We start from the raw sequence: 20,656 nt of genomic DNA, 5'->3' as shown, positions 1-20,656 counted from the left end.
TATCCCCTTGATCTTGGACTTCTAGTCTCCAGAACTGTGAAGAAATAAATTTCTGTAGTTTAAGCCACACAGAACATGGCAGCCTTAGCAAACTAACACAGGGAAGTTATCCCGGATTGGGTGTGTGTGTGTGGGGTAATGTAATCACTAAGGTCCTTATAAAAGGAGGCAGGAAAATCAGTGATAGAGAAAGGAGAAGTGACAACAGAAGCCGAGTGTCAGAGTCAGAGAGCGATTTGAAAATGCTACACTCTTGGCTTTTTATTTTTTTTCTCTTTAGTGGTTTAAAATATTGGTCATTCGTTATTTCCACTCCTGGCTTGAAAGATGGAGGAAGGGACTGCAAGCCAAGGAATGAAGATGGACTCTAGAAGTTAAAAAAGGCAGCAAGGAGACATCCTCCCCTGGTGCCTCCAGAAGGAACGCATCTGTGTTGTTTTAAGCCACTAAGTTTGTGATAAATTGTTAAGAGTAGTCACAGGAAACTAATACCCACTCCAACTGCTGCAAGCTCAGTATTGTCTTCTAAAGAAATTTACTTAAATGAAAAGGTCTGTGTCACGAGCCCCTCCCATCCCTATAGCTGCCCCCTTCAAAACTATGTCCCAGAAAGCCTTCCTGATCCCACCACAACAAGGCCTTTTCACAGCAAATACCAACAGGGTCATTTGTGTGTGATACCTCAAATGCACTTTGGGGTCACCATTGGCCTCCAAAGGGGCACAGCCAGCCCAGTATGAATGGTTATCAGTCATACACATGTAATTTGGTGAAGGGTTCACTGGACCATAGCGAGAGCCCTCCCCCATACTCCCTGACACAGGCTGCAGAGCCATTCTCTGCACACTACTGGGGCCATGCCCCACTGGGGCCAGCTCCGTGTGTGGGAAGGACAAGACTCCCTGGGCAGTGGGGCACCTCCCAAGGCCCCCAAAGTAAAGCTGAAACAACTGATAGCTTTCCAGCAGCGTTAATAGACTAAGTCTGTCTTAACAACATTACCTTGCTGATTTTCGTCCCCAGTCAATAATCTACCTGTGCTGCTAAGAGTCCATCAATAGATGAATGGATAAAGAAAATGTGGCGCGGGCATGCGTGCGTGCACACACACACAACACACACACACTGGAATATTACTCAGCCATAAAAAGAATGAAATCTTGGGCCATTTATGACAAGGATGGACCTAGTGGGCATTAATGCTAACTGAAATAGGTCAAACAGACAAAGATAAATACTGTATTTCACTTACATATGAAACCTAAAAAACTTTTAAAAATGAATAAACCAAACAAAACAGAAACAGACCCAAAAGTATAGAGAACAAGCTGATGTTGCCAAAAGGGGGTGGGGTGAAAAGATGGGTGAGACAAAACAGAACCAACTCTCCCAATCCCCTCGTTTAGGAGGTAGAAACTGAAGCTCAGAGAAATGAAAGGGCTTGCTCGAGGTCAGTTTTTTTGGTGTAGCGCCAGGACTAAAACCTAGTTCTCCTAAATCCTGACTGGGCCTCTTCCCTGCCTCAGGTCCTGGGTCCCCAGGGAACTGGAGTAGGAGGAACTGGAGCAAAAGAAGTAGGAAGAAAGGGGCATGTGCCCTACATTTCTCAGTTTAATTTTACAAATTTATTTTATTCAACTTGGAAAATGAATACAAATCCCTGGGTACTTTTTGTCGGGGCTGGTGGGGGAAGCGGGCAGGAAGAAGGAAGAGGGCGTAGGGGTGGAGGCAAGGTCTGAGCATCACAGTGGTTCTCATGTCCACATCCCTGCCTGGGAGGGGGTGGAGGTTGAGCAGGGTGCTCAGGTCCGGAGGAAAACCATGGTGAGCAGACCTGGAGAGGGGAGAAAGAGCAAGGTCCTAGGAGCAGCCCTGGGGCTCCGGAAGCCCTCTTCCCAGGTCTCATCCCCCTTTCTCTGGGGCCTGGATCCCCTGGCCACTCCTGTGCTCACCCAAGACGTAGGCTGCCACCAACTTTTGTCCCATGGAGACGTGAAGGATTTGGGGCAGCTGGCTGCCGAGTTCATCCTGGAGCGGGAGCAGAAGGAAGGCCACCGAGACTATGCCCGTCAGCAAGAAGAGGAGGAAGGAGCTGGTGGCCAGTTGCGAGTGGGATTCTGGGAAACAAGGATCAGCACAAGTTCCAGCCCCCATTCCTGCCCAACCCAAGGTCCTCCAGGGAGGAGGCTGAAAATGGAAGTTGTATCTACTTTTTATTGCCTTCTTCCAGGGGCATGGTAAGTGTCGTCTCTCTTCCTGGAGCCTCTGTCCCCACAGCCACAAGAAACCCTCTCTCTTCTGGTTCCTCAGCATTTTTTTTTTTTTTTAAAGATTGTATTGGGGAAGGGGAACAGGACTTTATTGGGGAACAGTGTGTACTTCTGGGACTTTTCCAAGTCAAGTTATTGTCCTTTTCATCTTAGTTGTGGAGGGTGCAGCTCAGCTCAAGGTGCCGTGTTCAATCTTAGTTGGTGGGGGTACGGAGCCCACCATCCCTTGGGGGAGTCAAGGAGTGAACCGGACCGGCAACCTTGTGGTTGCGAGCCCGTGCTCCAACCAACTGAGCCATCTGGCCATCTGGGAGCTGAGTGGCAGCTCATTGACTTCATTCTAGTTGCGGAGGGTGCAGCTCGTTGGCCCATGTGGAATCGAACCGGCAGCCCCGTTGCCCAGAGCTCCCACTCTAACCAACTGAGCCACCCGTCCGCCCCCTCAGCATTCTTTTTTACTTCACTCTGCCTGAATACTAGTTCCTGTGTGCCTGTGTGTCCGGCAGGGACCTCCACCTCCCAGACCCAGCACACAACTTGGTACAGCATAACTGCTCAGTACAAGTTTCTTATGAGCTGAACTGAGCTGGCACATGGTAGAAAGTACAGAAGTTAGAGCTAAGGAAGAACTTTTCCATCTAAGTAGAGGCCAGAAACCAGGGAAACTGCAAAGTCTGCTTATTCCCTAACCTGATATAAAATCTCAACTCCCAGGAATGTTTCCACCAAAAAGAAAAAGTCTGAACCAGAAGACGTCTTCAACTCCAGCTGAACTTATCTCTAGGGAATGCCAGGTTCTCCCTCCCTAAACTAAAGAATTCCCATCCCCCAAAACTTACTTTCTGGGAGGTGTCTGGCTGTGGGTGGCGCTGTCCAGGAAGGAGGTCCTGGGTGGGGCATTGGGTTGGATTGTTCCTGAAGTTCAAGGGGGTACGCTGGGGCCCTCAGAACCGAGGTGATGTCCTTGCGCCCCAGCACTCGGCCCTCAGCTCCCTCCTCAGACAGCTCGATGCGGAAGCGGTCCTGGACATCATAGTGACTGGGAATGGGGGACACGTGGCGAATCACACTGGTCCCAAGATAGGAGAGAAGCCAATTGAGAGGAAGTGAGTGAGAGGCAGTGATCCAAGTGAACCCAGGTGCCACCCTCCCAGGAAACTTTCCCATATGGTCGCAGACAGAGGGTGAGGAACACAGGTTTGAAGAGGACCATGTCTGAGACCTAAGACTACAGCTCAGTAATTCAGAGAAGGTGGCAGTGACATCTGGCTTCGCCACCCTCCCAACTCACATGTCAATGCAGGACTGAGGCTTCACGTATCCTTCTGCATCAAACACTGTGTATTTGGCAGGTGCTGTGCACAGAACTGGGGGATAAAGGCACAGAGAAACCGACTATTGCCTCAGAGACCCTACACAAGCCTTTCCCATGACGGGACACTAGAATTCCCCTTGCCTTCAACCCCATGACTCTTCCAGTCCGCCAAGGCTGGACATCTGACCACACTCATCTGACTCCTCCAGCCCATATACGCCCCCAATGTCCTGCCACCAGCCTCCACATCCATAGCATGAGGCGCCCATCCCTTCACCTCGGAAGCGAAGCGCAGCTCCCGTGGGGTTATAGAGGGTCAGCAGCTGCCGGGGTCCGCTCCGTTGGTCCGCTCTGAATACTAGATCCGGGGGAAAGACGAGGACCGGGATAACAGGTACCGGGGGAGGAGGGGCGCCCCGGGATCCCCGCCCAGGAGCCCCCGGACCCACGAGCTCCTGGTCCTGGGGCGCCCCGCGGCGCATGCAGGCTCTGGGCGGTGGGACATCCGAGAGCAGAGCTCGGGGGACAGGGCCTGGAATCTAGAGCTGGGGAGCGAAAGCGGGGAAAGGGATGAGATCGTGGGGCAGGGCCTGGATTTATGGCGCCGCCGCCACCGCGGCCTCGAAACCTCACTAGATGAGGCTCCCGTAGACCAGGACCCAGCCCCCAAACCCTTGCCCTCTCTGGCTCTGCCCAGTCCCTTCAGGCCCCGCCCCCAAGCCCAACCTCCATGGTCACTCCCACCCCGTAAACCCGTCCCCTCGCGGCTCCCAACCGGGCTATCTCCATAAGCCCCACCCACACTAGGCTCCGCCCCTTCCGGGCGTCCCGGGGTTCCGTCCCTTCTCTCCCGCCAGACTCCGCCTACCGCAGAGGTCTCCTCTGGACCTGCCCTTCCTGCCTCAGGCTCTGCCCTTCCTGCCTCAGGCTACCAGAGACCTGTTACTGTCCCTCCGACCCCTCCCTGAGCTCGGGCTTGCGCTCCTTAAGGTTTCCGCCTCCGATCGGCCGTTCAAGCTACGATGCTCACCTTCTGGTCACGGAACCTGCCAGTCAATTTGTGACCGTATCGGAGCAGCCATCTGCCGAAGAGACGCTTTCTGTACTTCCGCCGTACGGCCCCTGTCATTGGTCAGGGCAACCTCGTTTCCGCCATAAGTATACGCCGATGGGTGCGCTTAAAGACGTAATTGACTTGATCCTGGTGACATAAAACTTGACCAGTGTCTCTAGCTAGAACTCTAGCCCTGGAGTTATACTGGTGGACCTGGGCGAGGCTGGGAACAGGCCTTGTTCCTTCCTCCCCACTCAGACTGTCCAGATCGCTAGACTTCCATCCCATAAAGACGCCCTCTTTCTCCACTTCAATCCCAGGCTCTCTTAGAAGCTTCTGCAGCAATCAAAGCTGTTTCCTACAATAGTAGTAGTTCGAGGTTGCTCCCAGTTGGATTTGGGTCCCAGCCTAGGACTCCTCTCCTGATTCTCTCCTTCCTACATGAAACTTGAAAATCACTCACATTTGCACAGGGATTAAGATTTACAAACTCTGCCATTTACATCATCACACCAAATCTTCAAATCTTACAGCCAAGGAAACCTCAGCAAGGTGACAATCTCACCCCAGGCCACACAATTGGTTAGCAGTGGAGCAAAAACAAAGTTGATCTTATCCAAAAGTCTTCCCTGAGCACCATATCAAATGTAGAATCTGACTTTGTCCTCTTAATCACACTTTTGTTTTCTTCACAGCACTCAGAGCTGTTTGACCTTGTATATTTTACTGTTCATCTCTGCTCCAGTAGAATGTACTCTCCTTTCCACAGAGCAGAGACTTTGTTTTGTTGTATCTTTGGTGCCTAAAACAGTGCCTGCCTTTTGGAATGAACAAATGGCTGAGTAACTAAGGACAAACTTCTGATTGAAGTTAGGAAGCGAGCCATGAGCTATCTATGGAAGAGAATTCCAGATAGAGGGAATACTACAGGCAAAGCCAGTGTACTAGAAATGGTCAAGGAGACAGTGTGACTAGAACAGTGGTAAGGAAGACAATAGTCCGAGGTGAATGGGGTGGGAGGCAGGATGCAGATCACCTAGAGCCTTTGAGCACACAGTAGGCCTTTGGATTTTATTCTGAGACTGATGGAAAACTATGAGAGAGTTTTTAAAATTTCTTTTTAACAGATTCGAGATATCTTTGACATAAAAATTGTATATATTTAAGGTCTACAACTTGATGTTTTTATACACACACATAAGTCGGACAATTAAGTTTGTAAACTTCCCACCGTGTAAGTGCATGGTGGAAAATTTGCAAACATAATTGTCTGACCTCGTGTATATATAAAAGATCACCACAATCAAGCTCATTAACATATTTATCTAAATAGTCCCGCGCGCACGCATGTGTGTGTGTGTGTGTGTGTTGAGAATGCAGGAGAGTTTTGAGCAAAGGGGTGACAAGATCCACCTACATTCTTAAAATATTCTTCTGTATAGTAAATGTCTTGAGTTTAATGAATGCATGAAAAGAAATCCCCAAGATGGGCACCAAAACCACAGAAATGGAGATGTGATCCCTTCCTCAGTCAAGGAATATTTATTTGGATAAAAAAGGGGTCCCTAGGGCCAGGGGCTGGAGGCCGGCCTGGAGCTCAGGTCTGGGACCCAGCAGCCGGAACAGGCTGGGAAGGGCACCTTCTCTTGCTGAGGTTGGTGAGGATCTGGTCCTGGTTGGGCCTGTAGAGGACCACAAAGCTCTCTGGAGGAAGGACGGGACCTCTGTTCTCTTCTACCTGGCCCATCAGCAGATAACTGACTCCTGGGGGAGGGGAAAGAGGGATTAAAAACTCATGTTATGTACTTTGTAGATGGTATCTTCTCATCTGAGTCCCTCTGTCACTTCTATGAGGCTAAGACCCAGTCCCCACCTCCCCATATTTCTGTTACCTTTCTTCATGGGAGGGCACTGCTTGCAGGGCACGTAAAACTTCAGGGAGGTGTCAGTGGGTGGAGAGGGCAGGTCCAGGCCTCCGGTTTTGTAAGCACCAATGAGACTGACAGTGACAGTGAGGCCCTCCCCTGGACCCCGAACCATGGACTTCACTGTTGCGGTCACCACTGTGGGAGAGTGAAGGTGAGTGGGAGGAGACAGGAGGTCAGGGCAGGGCTGGAAGCAGAAGGAAGGGGCACTTTGGGGACAGGAGGGAAGGTGAGAGGAGCTGGAAGAGCAGAGCTTAGGGATGAGGCTTCTTACCCAGGTTGCTGGTACAGAAGTTGCTCTGCAAAGTGCCTGTCCGCCGGCACTGCTTTGGGCAGGTGACACTGGATACATCTAAGAGGGAGAGGAGGGCAGTGTGTGGAGGGTGACCTACCCAGCAGGGAGGTCACTTTCTCTAGAACAGCCTCATTGATTTGAACTTGTTCAGAGTTCTGTCCAGCTTTGGGTCCCAGCACCCAGTACCAGACATTAGCACGGAGGTCGCAGTGAGTATTGTATGAATGAACAAGTGAGCCAAGAAAGGAACTCTGACACAACCGTCTTAGTCTGCGTCTCCTTCCTCCCCCTTCCCAGACTCACTGGGGCCCACCGGGGTCGCCTCAGCCTCAGGTGAGGCTTTCTTTTTCTCAGTAGGTGGGGATTCAGGCTTGACTTTGGGTCGGTTTCCCGGCTTGGGGCTAGGACCAAGGAGCTGGGGACCTGGCCGGGCACCCTCCTCTGGACTCCGGGCAGGCCCTTCTTTGGCGGCGCCCCGCGGCAGGGTCCTGTAGGAGGCTGAGAAGCCATCGGCTGTGACGCTGAGGTCTGAGACGAACTGGACGAGGAGCTCATTCCCTTCGGAGGAGATGGAACTGTGGGCGGCAGGACATTGGGGGTAGATGTCAAGGGGGCTGTGCACCCTGCTCTACCCGGGCCAGTGGCATTTTAACCTCTGCCCCTCAGTTGGATGCATTAGCTTCCTGACTTCAGCTTCACAGGCCCCACTGGCCTCTGGATCCACAGACCCTAGACCTGGTGCAAGCCTGGTACCCTACCTGCTCCACCCACCGGTTTGGGGTTCACAGGTTCAGACCCTGCCTCTTCAGCTAAGCCCTGCCCCTCCCAACAGCAGTGAGGTCCACTCACTCCTGCACCTGAGAAGGTGGATACACCCGATCCCGCGCCACCCAGCCGGTTCCCACCCCCTCACCCCGGGACTGTGTCACCGCAGAACTTCCCCAGCCTCTTGGAGTCGTCGCTCACGGCTCCGTTGAACACGCTGACCGAGTCATAGCGGCAGTACGTGTCGGGCTCCAGGTCAAACTTCCCGAAGGTCAGTGAGATCACCTGGCAGCAGGGCAGAGGCGAGGCTGCGCGGTGGGTCCCCGGGTTGCCGGAGGGTTCAGGAGCTCGGCACCTCTCAACTCCTCTACCTACTGCCGCCTCTGGACGCTCGCAGCAGCCTCTTCTCTCACCTCCCTCATCCCCTTGCTCCCTCCTCTTAATGCATTCACACCACAACTCAAGGGGTCACACACACCGGAACCCTGCAGTGGTGTCCATCGCCATCGTTGGCGAAGTCAAGTCCTGACTCATTCTCAAGGAACAGACCCGGAATCCATCCCCCGCCCCCTCCCCACACCAGTTTATCGGCATCGTGTACCTCGCTCGTCTTAGGTGTAATTTTACTTATTTATTTATTTTGCGCGCAAGCATGTTGCTCTGTTTTGACTCCCCACCAGCGCAAGTTCAGGACTCAGGACATAGATGTTCAATAAATCTTTGCTGGCTGCATGCTGGAGGACGCCGCCCGGGTCCCCGAGGGCAGCCCGGGCAGGGGTCTGTACCTGGTCCGGGGGCGCGATGATGTGCCAGGAACAGCTGATGCCCGGGGGATAATCAGACTCGGGCCAGTTGGGCGTGGTCAGGGTTCCCTGGGCCTTCTCCAGCCGCCCCCCGCAAAATTGGTGCTCTGGGGAGGGGAGAGAGGAGTGGGGGTGGGGGGCGGTGGAGACGCGGGTCAGCTCGAGAAGAGCTCTAGGTTGGGAGCCTGTCCGTGCAGGAAGTTTGGATGTCGGGGTCTCAGGATGAGGGGACGAGAAGAGGAGGAAAGAGGTTAGCAGAGAGGGGGCTTGGAGGAGCGAGGCTCAGGGAAGTTTTGGACCGCGGGGCACCCAGGCGGGCGGTGGAAGGGGGAGGAGGAATTGGCTGGACACGCCCCTACTTGCCCCGCCCCCTGACCCGCGGCCACACCTCACTTCCCCTGGGAGATCCCATCTCCCCCGCCAGACAGAGAAGACCCCTTTGCAGGCTGGAGAGTCCTCATGCTGTGAGGATCCCCTTAAAATGGGGCACACCCCCCTAGGCCCCTTTAGGGAGGCACCTGCCTTAAACATTTTAGGGGAGACTTCTGCCGCCAGGAGCGGGTGATGGGACCGCAATCGGGAGCCCCGGGCTGGGTGTAGGGGGCTCCGGGTCAGGGAACCTGGTCCCCTACCACTGGGGTGCCCCCTCACGCCTGTCTGAGGGAGCCCGATTGCGGACGGGGGCGGGCAGTTACTCACCATCCCAGTAACCCCAGGCCGCCCATTCCACCCGTGGGTCGGTGACCCATTTCCGCCTCGCGCCTGGGGGGGGGGCCTGGAAGAGGGGGTGGGTGGGGAGCGGGAGAGGGGAGAGAAGACGGGGAGGAGGGACTGGAGGGGCAGTTAGTGAGGAAAAAGGGAAAGGGAGATAATGGGCTCCTAGGCTCTTGGGGTGAAAGTTAAGGCTGGGGGCGGGGCCTGCGCCGGGGCGGGGCCAGGAGAGGGGGAAGGCGGAGGTGAGGGAGGTCTCACCAGTGCCTGAGGTGGCCCGCCCGCTGTACCAGAGCAGGAAGCCTCGTCCTCCAGTGCCCTCATCCGCCGTCATCCTCAGGGTCACCTGGTTGCCAGGGGCGACTAAGGGCGCCGGGCGGAAGGTCCCGCAGAAGCGTCCGAGCCGCTGGCCAGAGGTTCCAGACCCGGCAAATACCTCCAGAGCATCATAACGGCAGGCGGGGTGCAGCTCCAGGTCGAAGACTCGGAATGAAAGGGACACAGTCTGGCCTTCGGGGACCTGATTGCAGGGACAGGGCGGGGACCCACAAAGTCAGGCCACACACAGCACAGGCAAAGGGCATCTCCCTTTCCCCAAACATTTCCTACAGGAATTTGGGCCTGAAGAGGAAGGAACGCCATCGGTGCAGAGCAGAGGTCCTGGGCTCTGCATAGGGCTGGTGGCTTGTGCAGGGGCCAACACCTGAGGTGTGTGGGGACATTACAGGGGCCAGGGACGAAGTGGGGGACGGAGAAGCAGGCTTGAAGTGACAGGTTAAGAGTGGTATCGCTGTGGACACTGATGCCATCAGGGTCCAGAGGGGAGGGGGCTTGGACTTCCCAGGGAGAAGGGTGGTGCTGGCTGCACCCAGGCCTCGTGAGTGAAAAGGGGTCGTGAGCAGAGGGGCCTCCTCACCGTTATTGTCCAGATGCACTCCTTATTGGGGGGGTAGAGGTTGGGAAAACCCTCACTTGCCACGTAACCTGACTCCCCAGTCACATCCCCTCCGCACAGGAACACGGGTCTGGAGGACAGAAGAGGGGTCAGCCATGGGTCGGGAGCAGTGGGCCAACCGATAGGGTCATGAGAATGGGGAGGCCAGGGAGGGAAGCCCGGAGCATGAGGGAGAAAGGCCTAAGGGGGGATGGTCTCAGCCAGCCAGGAGAGAATGGGGGTAGGAAACACTATAGCAGAGGATCAGAAAAAAGTGGGGCCAGCAATGTGTCTATCCCTCCAACCCCAGTCCCCGCCCCCACCCCAACAGGAATTCCGGGAATCCTCCTCAGCCCCCCTTCCTCTCTCTCCCCCTTCACCCTGCCAGGCAGTTGGGACAGGAGCCGCCTAACTACTTCCAGATGTAGACACAGCCACGAGGCGGTGCGGGGGAGGGGGTGGAGAGATGAGGGAGAAGCAGCAGAGATGGCCCTCAAACTGAACGGGGAGACTAGGCTCCCTGAGCTCCCAACCTTTGCTCTGCTCTTGTTCCAGATAACTACTTGAGTATCTGACTCCCAAATCTCCCACTCACTGCCCCCACTTCCCCCCACAATCTCTAATTCCTTCCTGGAATCCAGATGTCCAGCTACCAGGGAAGTTCAAGGTCTTGGCGCTCTAAGGTTCCATGGGGGGCCAACGGTCTGGGTGTATGGGGAGACTTAGAGGGCAGAGGACAGAGGCTGAAGGAACGGGGTTTGGCGATCCACAGGAGACAGTGGTCTTGCAGTAGGGGGGGAGAACTTGGGGGCCAGAAAAGGGTAGGGGGCTGCAGGAGTGCTCTAGGATGATTTATTAGCAAAAGCATCTACAAGATCCACAGGCATAACCCACCAGGCTTTTGAAGCTTACTCAAGCTAATTGGAAGGTGCTAAGAGACCTACCTGGTGTAGTTGGGGGTCTGGCCCTGGGCAAAAGGCAGCAGGGCCCAGGCAGTGAGGAGGGGCCCCAAGAGGGAGGCTGTGGCAGCAGGCAGCATGGCTGGGGGGAGAGGCGCTGGGGTCCTCCAGACAGAGGCAGCAGCTGAGTTTAGCAGCGGCAGCCGCAGCAGCAGGGCTAATCAGTGCCAGATGAGGCAGCCGGGCTGTGTGGGCGTGGGGACTGGCCAGTGGGGAGGGCGGCGGGGAAGGCGGGACAGGGAGAGGAGAGCTGGGACAGTGGAGAGTCCAGGGGCCTCTCTAGGTCCAGGACACATAAATATCGACCTAAGTAAGGGGTGGAGCAATGAAGGGCTGAGGGAGCATCAGGGCCTCAGCTATAATCTAGGCATCAAGTAATGTCATCTGGAAGTCCGCTGCGTCCAGTGCCTGCGCATCCTGTGAACACAGCCTCTGGTCCTTGCCGAGCACTGTCCAGCCCACTCACGATCTTCCCCATTGTCGCTTCCTCAGCATCCAGGAGTCCTTTCCTGGACTCCCAATCTCTCACCCCCTTCCTGACCATCACCTTTTCCAGCTTATTTTCCAACTTCAAATTTCCACTGTCTTCTCTCCACCTCTGGGCCAGACTAGGCCAAGGAGAAAGGAGGTATGGGAGCGGGGTAGGGAGGCATGGCATCTGGATAAAGAGGAGGATGAAGCTGAAAGTAGGGGAAAAGGACATGTGAAACCAGACCTGGAAGGTAAACAGGAAGCGGAGAGAAGGGAGATTGATTTCACAGGGATGAAGGGAAAGGGGTGGGAAGCTTTCTGAAGTCCGAAGTGACTTCCTCAGAATGGGAATAAGAGGATCCAAGCGGAGAGCACCAAGGAGCACATGTTGACTGAATTATTCCAGAGGTGGAGTTAGGAATTCCAGTCAAGAAGACCGGGTCAGGTCTTGGGAATGGAAGGAGAAAGCAAGCTGAAGGATTCAGATACTGTCAACTCTGCAGCGCCTGAAAGCTTGAGCTGCTTCTGCTCTGCCTGCCCCGTCCACGCTCCTGCCCTCCCTCGCCCACTGAGTCAGGCATCAGGTCCCCCATCCCCTCCCCCATGGTCTTCCCAGGCCCCAGGGTTCCAAACCGGGGCTCTCTTTAGCCTTTTATTCTATTTGTCCATCAAATCTCTTGTCCATGATAGTCAAGTTGGGGGTCCCTCCTGGGCAGCCCCCTGAACATTTTACAAAATAGCTCCCTGCCCACCCTGGCGTGTCTATCAGTCCTCAGCCTAATGCGTCCCCCTCCCCATGCACACATACAGTGTTCATTGCTACCGCTCCATCTCTCCTTAGCCTTTGGCCCAGGGCCAGACTCTCCCTCCAGGGGTGAGACTAGGAGAGGGGTCAACTCTCAGGGGTTGGGGGGGCTTGGTCAACCCCTCCCGCAGCCCTCTGCAGCATGTCTAGGGCCTCCCAGAAGAAATCCTTCTGTGCAGCCATCAAGGGCATCCAGCCCACAATCTCCTTCATCTTTTCCATGCGGTCCAGCAATGTGGGGCAACTGTGAATCTGGCTGAGGTACTCCTCACAGGCCCAAGCTGTCCCCCCAGGGTCCTGGGGCTCTCCAGACCCGGGGTTGGGCTCGGGGGTCCCCACCACCTTGCTGGCTGGGAGGTCTCGATAGGCGGGATGGTGCTCAATGTCATGGCTGGACAGCATGTAGAGACACTCTCTGGTAGAGCAGAGGGAGCAGGCACACAAAGGGACCTTGGAGGAGAAGGAGCGTGGCTGAGTGGGGCCTTTACGGCGGGGTTCCCACGAAGCCCCAGCTGTTGTGTTCCTCCCCCTCAGATCAACCATGAGCCCGCAAACGAGCTGGCTGGCTGAGCGCCAAGGTTGTGTGAGGTCAGGGACAGCCAGCAGGATTTGCTAAGGGACAGCCAGTAGCCACGGTGTACGGCAGGAAAGGGAGGGGGGTGGTGCTGGAGAAATGGGGTCCCTGGGTCCCTGCAGGAGCCCCAACTACAGTCCTGTGGACTACCTGCCCTCCCTGGTTGCCAGCGCGCCTGACCCTGCTCTGACCTTGACGTGGAGCTTGACGAAGGAGGCGCTCCCCTTGGGCCAGCCAGGGAGGCGACCTCCAGCCCCACAGCCACAGCCCAGCAGCTCCTTCCTGAAGTCCGAGGTCTGGCTCAGCACCAGGGAGTGGTTGAGGCCACACCACAGAGCAATGGGACGTTGCAGATAATGCACCTGAGGACACAGGGCCAGAGTCCGTAAGGCGAGGAACACCAAGGGACTTGGGGCCCAGCTTGGAGAAGGGTGACAAGAAGACTCAGGGAAGAATCTAGGGAAAATAAGAGAGGGGAGAAATGGGACTCAACATACCCCCGCCCCGCCCCGCCCCGCCCCGGAGGTCTGCCCTGCTGAACGCAGATCAGCAGCGATCTCTCCCGCCTAAAAATACAGCCTGACCATCTTTCCAGGTCCATAAAATATATTCCGACAGTATCACTGTCACTATTGACCACTCCCTCCTCTTTGAAACTTCTCGTGCCCATGGCTTCTGGGACGTGGCATTTGAGAGCCTGCCTCCTATCTCAGCGACAACTTTTCCATTCCCCCTGCCTACTATGGCAGCTCCTGTCCAGGTTTTCTCGTCTAGCTCTAATTTTGTCATTTCCAACTTAGAATCTAACTGCCAGTGAGACATTTCCACTTCAGTGTTTTACTGCAGAAAGTCTACATTCATGCCTTTCCTGAGAGCAGCATCCCTTTCAATTCACGTTTGTTGCTAATACCATTTTGCTTCAAGGGACCTACAGCCGGAGCCACGTATGTCCTACACCTCTCTGCTCACATCTAATCAGTTTCCAGGGCTTCTTCATTTTTTTTCAAAGCATCTCCTGTTTCCATTCCTTTCCATTCTTCCTCCCGTGTACTAGCCACAGGCCCTCGTCTCAAGTGCCGTTGTTACTCAACATCCTCCCAGTGGGCTTCTCACTGAAAGCTTCCTGTGCACTCCGGCCAGCTGACCTGCTCTCAATCACCTGTGGGGGTTGCCTTCTCCTGCTCCAGAACCTGCAATGACTCTTTCCCAAATCTATACCTCTCCAAGCTCACACCTACCTCTACCACCACGTATCTACCCATTTATAAAATACCCTCTCTCCTTTAGTCAGGCCAGTCTTTTCACTGTCCCAGGTATGTGCAAGCTTTGTCCCTGTTCCCGTTACACAGGATGCCTTTCCCTATCCCCACCCGAATCCCACCTAACCCACTAGACCCTGCTCGCATCTCGCCTCTTCTACTTAGTCCAGCCCACTCAGGTCTCCCCGCTTCACTCAATTCCTACTGCACTTAGAGCATGCACTGCACAGGACGAACCTCAGTGCCAACCCTGGGTAAGACTCACAACAGTACCACAGGCATTACATACTGGTTGGCTTAACTTCCTAGGCAGCAGAAGTGGATTCTATAGTAATTGGAGAAGTGGAGTGATCCAGGGGTCAGGGAATTGGAGGAAGGGGGTCAGGATGAGAGTTGCTAGGAAACAGTCTCACCTGTGTGGGTTCCCCTCGGTCCATTTTGTCCCCTGTTCCCAGCTGCCCATATCTGTTATTTCCTTGCATAAAGATTCGGCCAAATTCATCCACCAGGCCAAGGTGATTGTAGCCAAGAGCACAGAATAGGACCTAGCGGGTAAGATAGAAAGGGGAGGTAGGCATTCAGTTCCCTCCAGAGGACCTCTGAACTCCAAAGCCTCCCAACCACTAACCTGCTATCCCTGGCTGATCTCTTTTGGCCTTGCCCTCTGTATCACCCCCCTCTCTGGATCCCCTGTGCCTCCCTGATCAATCACTTGGTTCCGGCTCCTATTACAGATCTTCAGAACATTTCAACCCCTACAGCTCCTCCCCTCTGATCTACCCCGTCCTCCAGGATCCTACCTTGGCAGGCAGTGAGAGAGCAAGTGGCATCTGATGGTCCAAGGGGTCAAATGCTTGAAGGGTCCCAAAGAGATCACGATACACCCCTGGGGTATGCACCTCAAAATACACTCCCCCCTGGTCTGGGGGGTCGGGAGCCCTCAGTTCAGCAGCTTTGGGCACCCATTTCCTAGTGATAAGGCCCCACCTAGGATGAAAGCTGCAAGATCCAGGGAGTCTCCCACCCACTGGAAATTACCCAGCTATGATGTCTGGGAATCTAAACATCTTTTACTAGGATGCCCTACGGGTCCACCACAGAGCTGGAAGAAGAATTGCGGGGGGGGTGGGGGATGGTGTCTGTGTCTGGAAGATCTGTCCAGGGCTGGGGTCTGAAGAACAAGGGAGGGGTTCTTACCCGTGATATAGAGAGTACTGCTCTGGTTGGAAGCCATGCAGGCCACACGCAGGTGAGGCAGGCAACAGGACACCTTCCTCAGGACCAGCTGAACTGTGTAGGAACGTGGTTGGTCCAGCTGGGTTTCATTCACTACCAAAAAGTAGATCTTTCCTTCCTCTGCGGGGTGAGGAGAGGCAGACAATTATATGGGGGAGGGGACTCTCCAAGATCCATGTTAACTTCCCAAAAGACCCCCTAAGCCATACAGAATGAAATGTTTACTGCCCTAGAGTGGGGTTGGGAGAAAAAGGGTAGAGATGAAATAAGGGAAGAGTGACCTCAAGTTTCCCAGAGTCCAACTGCTTACCAACAAAAATAAATCAGGGCAGTCCTTCAGTGTGAGAGATGAGAGGAGAAAAACACCTAGTTAGATTCGGCAGAATTCAATCTGAACGTTGGGAATGATGTCTGGGAATTCAGGGCCCTGCCCAGAATTAAGAAGTCCAGAAGATCTTAGGCTTGGGAGTGTGGTCAGGGATAGGAAACACAGAGAAAGTAGGGGGGCCATTTGCGGTATAAAGTGAGGTGCCCGCCATGGAAGTTAGGGAGATTAGAATTTAAATCAGGGCCCTTTACTCATATGAAATATGCAGAATCCTAGACAGGAGTCAGACAAAATCAGAGCTATTTGGTTGGAGACCAGGTGAGGTGGCATGCAGAAGGCGGCTGGAGAGGTCTCCCTCCCCCACCCCCTGCAGCAGGTCCCGAAGAATCTGCAGAGAACAATTTGCAAAGCAGCAATGCTCAAAGCCACACCTGTGAGCAGCAGGAGAGCCCGCTGGGTCTCCTGACCAACCAGCACAATTTGTTTGAAGCTCATGGAGTGGTGGAAGGTCATCTTGAAGACCCGCTGCCCACTAGACTGCAAGTAGACTTCGACACAGTCACAGGCCCGGCTGCCTGTTGCGCCTGCTACTCCCAGCTGCTCCCGAGTGGCCAGTACATAGAGGTATTTACGGTACACTGTGTCACATCTTGGGTCTGAGGCAAACTATAGGAAAAGACAAAGGCGTCTGGGATCTAGGGCTTGGAGTAGGATGAGGTTGGGGTGGGAGATGAGATAATTGGGTACACAACTGGGAAATGAGGACTTTTCTCTGGTTCCTTGTATGGAAAGGCAGCTGTCCTGAGGAGGACACCTCAGGAAGGGTGGGGGCCCTGGGGCCCCGGAGGTGGGGTGGGTTCTCAGCTACCAGGGTTCTGCTACTCACGTCCTTGGCTCCACGACACAGTACAACATAGCGGCAGGCTCGCTTCCACTGGATCTGGCCAAGGGTGGAGGAGACCAGGGCATTTTTGAGGAAGAAGAGGGTCCCAGAATAGTCGAGAATGAAGACGTGGTCCTTGGTGGGCAAGAAGCGGCGGTAGCCATGGGCTAGCAGGGGGGCTACACTCTTGCTGAGACAGCGGCGGCGGCCCCCAAATGCCTGGAAATACAGTCCTTTCGTGTCTGGAGAAGGGAAGGATATGGAAGACTCAAGGGGTTGCAATGACAAAGGGAGATGAATCAGAGCTTGGGCAATCAAGATTTCTCAGATACTCTGCTATTTAGTTCCTCTCTATCCCTAGGACTAGGGAACAGACCCTTCCAAAGGACATATAGAAAGTTTAGAGGATATCCTCAATTATACTCTGCCTGAACGTTAGTTCTCTAGCCCACCTCAGCTCAGATCCATAAACATGCATCTAAGTGAGTACTTCTTTGGTCCAACCTTGCTTGCATCAGAGACATCGAGGGAAATGTAATAAATACATAGAAAAGAAGCAGAGAGGAGTGAAAAGGAATGACTCAGAAAGACCAGTAACCCTCATTCAGGCCTAGCTTTGGATCTCCTGCCTGGATCTCCCTTAATCTCTGATATATGAGATGAAGCAAGTGGATAACGGCTCCCTGAGAAGGGAGGGGGTTTAGAGCATGTTTCTCAACCTGGGGGAGATTATCTCTCTCAGGGGACACTGGATGTCACCCCGGGGGAGGTGCTACTGGCATCTAGTGGGTAGAGCCCAGGGATGCTGCTAAACATCCTGTGATGCACAGGACAATACCCTACTTCAATGAATTATTTGGTCCAAAACCTCAGTTGTGGTAAGGTTGAGAAACCCTGGTTTATAGGAAGGAAAACTCCATTTCTGGGGAGTGGAAGACGTCTCTAGGGTAAGATTTTGGAGCGAGTTTGAATATGGAGGGAGACACGGAAGGGATGCTAGCTAGTTAATGGGAGCTCTGGGTGGGATGTCTATCAGAGGGTGGCTCTAGTACTTTAAGCTTCTAGACTTGAAGTACTCGATGACTTATGTTTGAATCTAACAGTTTCTTCCAGAGAAAGGGGCTCTGGAAGAGCTGGGAACGCTGAGGTCATCAGGCAACTCTATGGAGCAGGAAGGATCCCAGAATAAGGTAGGACAGAGGCAAAGAGAACGGGAGGTTCTGGGAAAGGTGTACAGTTAAGAATGGCAGCTCTCTTCCAGGGCCGGACCCCAGAACCCTGCTCTCGTAGGCGAGGACTGAGCCTGCGACAGATGCGTCTCCACACGCCCTCAGCATCGCAGACTTCGTGGAAGTAGTGGCAGGTCTGGCCTAGGGCGACTACATCTCTGACTGGGAGGAATGAGATGATATGTTCCACCTGGGGGACAGGAGGGAGGAAGTGGGGATCATTGGGGCCCCTCAGTGGTCTGGCCCCCAGTCCTTTATTCTTAATACCTCCTCCCCAAGGACTCACCAGCTCTGGGGGAAACAACTGAACAGAAATAGGGTTCCCTCTCCCCTTCTTCTCTTCTTCAACCTCAAGCTCTGGGCCACATGAAGGGCAGCTCCGCTTTACCTAGAAGGGGGAGCATAGGGGTTCCATGAGGATCGTGCCTCTTTTTCTTCCTTCTCTCAGTCTGTCTTTCATTAATTACTATCTGGGGGGCTCATAGCGCTGACTTTCAGCTCTGTGCTGTCAAATCCTCCCATCTTTCTCTCTAGGTCCATGGATCAGCCTCTCCCTGTCTGCCTTGTTCCTGGGTCCAACTTCTTCAAGTAACCCCTCCCCAGATCTCTTGCTTCTCTCTTCCTGCCCTTCCCTTGCCCTGCCCCCACCCCTCACCCTGAGCCTCTCTTCCCATCTGCACACAGCCCACTGAAATTTTGCAGCTTTCTCTGGCTTCTCCTCACCATCCTGACTGCCCCCTCCCTGCTCCTGCCCTCATTTCTCCAGGCCCCTTGGCACCCGTCCTGGGCCTTGTCCCTGCTGCCTTTCCCACACCATGTCCCCTGCCTGGACTTGGGGGACCTCTGGGGCCCCTCTGCCTCCCAGGCCCCTCCCCATGGAGTCTGGGGCAGACAAACCTCTCTGTGACCTCACTGCCTAGCCACTGTGACCTATTTTCCCCAACCTTGCCTGGGATTTTCTGTCTTAGCTCTTCAGTTCTACCTCAGCTGTAGCCACCCAATGGCTCCTGGGATATGCATTTTACAGGAGAAATAGTGTGAACTACTGGTACATGAGGCCTTTACTTTCAGGGAGTAGTAGGAGGTTTTTCCACTTGAGGTCCTTTTAGTACTAACTCTGTAGAGAAACACTGGTGAATTCTTCATATCTCAGCAGGCCAGGGCCTCCAGAAGATTTGTAGCTCAAGAGTATAAACTCAAAAAACAGAAAGCATAAATTCAGTTTAACAAGTGCGGGGGAAGGTGACCCTGCTGATAACCATCTCTCTCCCAAAAGCATGCACCAGATGAAAGTGGGAACAGTTCAGCCAAACTCTTTATAGTCTCATGAAAAATACATCCAAGAGCAGACTGCTTTCTTGGGACAGTAACTGTCTGAAGGGAAACCCATTATGGTGGAAAGGGCTAATTTACTCTGAAAGTTTAGGGTATCTCCCAGAGTCTAAGTTATTCACTTATTTTTATGTTGGGGGGCGGGGTGACATTTATGAGGAGAAACAGGGGTTGTCTCTGTCCAGATAGGGGCAGAAGATCTGCACCAGTAAATCTAAGGAGCAGCGGGCTCTTCCAGGGGCTCACAGGCAGCCCTGAGCTGTGCAGGATTACAGACTCGTTTGTTTACTGTGCTAACATAACAGACCATCACCCATCCAAACTCCCTTATTCACGGTGACTAGTAAACAGCTGCTTTGGGATACCCAGGACGGAATTTTAATAATTCAATAAATGTTTAGGAATGTCAGCATCTGAGATGTGACTTATGAGTGGTTAGGCAACTATTAACATACTCAGTGGACTACGAAAGGTCTTCATGCATCTAAAAGCATGTTAGATCTCTCAGCAGACCAAAAGTATCATCAGCTTCCTCTCATAACTGGGTCCCCTTTGTACACTTCATTTCACCCCAGGAGGCAAAGAGAGTGAGAAAAGAAAAAGTCCACCGTAAAAGCTGATGTAGTGGGAAGCCTGGGTTCTAGTGCAAGCTGTCAGTACCTTGCTGTTTGCTCCTGCCCACTTTCCTCCACCTGTTTCATTTGTAAAAAGGAGGACTTCTAGATGAGACGGTCCCCTCTAGACTAAATCCCCAGTCTTATCATCACAATTCCTGCACCGGCGCGCTCCTCTGGGTGGGCTGGCAGGCCGGGCGGCAGCTCTCAAGGCTTTCCCGGTCTCCTGGAACCCTCCCTCCAGAAGCTGAGCAGGGTCTCTCCAGGCTCTGGGAAGCCAGCCGCCCGCCAGGCCTCCACAGTCCCTTCGCCTACGACGACCCTCTGCGCACTGGACTCAGGAGTTGCCTAGCACCCCCCCTCCCGGTACATCTTAGGCGCTCAAAACTGACTCGCTTCCTAACACGTCCAGTTCGCGCACACCTCTGCCCTTACAATGCTCCCATCGCACCTGGCGCGCCGAGCTCCCATTCTTTACCTCAGTCTCAAAGTTCTAGCTCACGCCTCCTCCTCAGCGAAGGGACTGCCTTCTCGCCCATGCTATTGGTAGTTAGAGTCGTCCCTCAGAGAAGAGGTAGGGCCAGGTTCCCTCTGGATAATCTAATTGGTTTTCTTGACAGTCACTCTCCTGTATCTGGCTTGCGATTGGTCTTCATTGGAAGAGGACTAGTAGTCCCGGGCTTGCGGTCTCTCGGCCTCTATCACTTCTAGTTGAGCGCGGGCGTCCCCGCCTCCTGGTTGGACCTGATTGGCTTCATCTTCAGCCCTAAGCATTGTGATTGGATGCGATGAGCGGGCTGGAGCGTCGGCAGTTGGCGAGAGCTCCATTCTAGTCCCCCTCCCTTCTCTCGCCTCACTCCAGCGCGGGAGTCTCCACCTCCCCGGCGGGTTCTG

At 54.0% G+C, this 20,656-nt stretch overlaps 3 protein-coding genes across 7 annotated transcripts; all 3 read right to left on the bottom strand.

Annotated features, from left to right (window-relative positions):
* Positions 1 to 1,610: 1,610 nt before the first annotated feature.
* On the bottom strand, positions 1,611 to 4,698 carry MOSPD3 (motile sperm domain containing 3). Of its 3 annotated transcripts, none has more exons than XM_033109800.1 (6): positions 4,616 to 4,698; positions 3,863 to 4,130; positions 3,562 to 3,637; positions 3,110 to 3,339; positions 1,953 to 2,117; positions 1,611 to 1,834 (listed from the first exon to the last, which is right to left on the bottom strand). In XM_033109800.1, the coding sequence occupies exons 2-6, from the start codon at positions 4,065 to 4,067 to the stop codon at positions 1,803 to 1,805; spliced, it is 708 nt and encodes a 235-aa protein (XP_032965691.1). In that variant the 5' UTR covers positions 4,068 to 4,130; positions 4,616 to 4,698; the 3' UTR covers positions 1,611 to 1,802. The 3 variants fall into 3 exon arrangements, with proteins under 3 accessions (XP_032965691.1, XP_032965693.1, XP_032965692.1); XM_033109802.1 differs by lacking the exon at positions 4,616 to 4,698 and adding an exon at positions 4,525 to 4,595; XM_033109801.1 differs by lacking the exon at positions 4,616 to 4,698 and adding an exon at positions 4,454 to 4,580.
* A 1,460-nt stretch (positions 4,699 to 6,158) lies between these two features.
* PCOLCE (procollagen C-endopeptidase enhancer) lies at positions 6,159 to 11,243 on the bottom strand. Its single transcript, XM_033110140.1, has 9 exons — positions 11,017 to 11,243; positions 10,055 to 10,163; positions 9,400 to 9,658; positions 8,410 to 8,534; positions 7,773 to 7,909; positions 7,163 to 7,434; positions 6,839 to 6,916; positions 6,532 to 6,702; positions 6,159 to 6,403 (listed from the first exon to the last, which is right to left on the bottom strand). The coding sequence occupies exons 1-9, from the start codon at positions 11,109 to 11,111 to the stop codon at positions 6,237 to 6,239; spliced, it is 1,413 nt and encodes a 470-aa protein (XP_032966031.1). The 5' UTR covers positions 11,112 to 11,243; the 3' UTR covers positions 6,159 to 6,236.
* Positions 11,244 to 12,051: 808 nt separating this feature from the next.
* FBXO24 (F-box protein 24) lies at positions 12,052 to 20,555 on the bottom strand. Of its 3 annotated transcripts, none has more exons than XM_033110137.1 (11): positions 20,241 to 20,555; positions 18,882 to 19,011; positions 18,103 to 18,204; positions 17,823 to 18,006; positions 16,591 to 16,829; positions 16,136 to 16,370; positions 15,338 to 15,496; positions 14,941 to 15,062; positions 14,554 to 14,685; positions 13,073 to 13,243; positions 12,052 to 12,757 (listed from the first exon to the last, which is right to left on the bottom strand). In XM_033110137.1, exons 2-11 carry the CDS (start codon positions 18,960 to 18,962, stop codon positions 12,395 to 12,397), a joined length of 1,788 nt encoding a protein of 595 aa, XP_032966028.1. In that variant the 5' UTR covers positions 18,963 to 19,011; positions 20,241 to 20,555; the 3' UTR covers positions 12,052 to 12,394. The 3 variants fall into 3 exon arrangements, with proteins under 3 accessions (XP_032966028.1, XP_032966030.1, XP_032966029.1); XM_033110139.1 differs by having other exon boundaries at positions 18,933 to 19,011; XM_033110138.1 differs by lacking the exon at positions 20,241 to 20,555 and adding an exon at positions 20,198 to 20,221.
* Positions 20,556 to 20,656: the final 101 nt, after the last annotated feature.

This window comes from Rhinolophus ferrumequinum, chromosome 7, assembly GCF_004115265.2.
Source record: "Rhinolophus ferrumequinum isolate MPI-CBG mRhiFer1 chromosome 7, mRhiFer1_v1.p, whole genome shotgun sequence".
Taxonomy (NCBI): Eukaryota; Metazoa; Chordata; class Mammalia; order Chiroptera; family Rhinolophidae; genus Rhinolophus; species Rhinolophus ferrumequinum.
The sequence above is the reverse complement of the archived record's forward strand: the minus strand, read 5'-3'. Positions and strand labels throughout refer to the sequence as shown.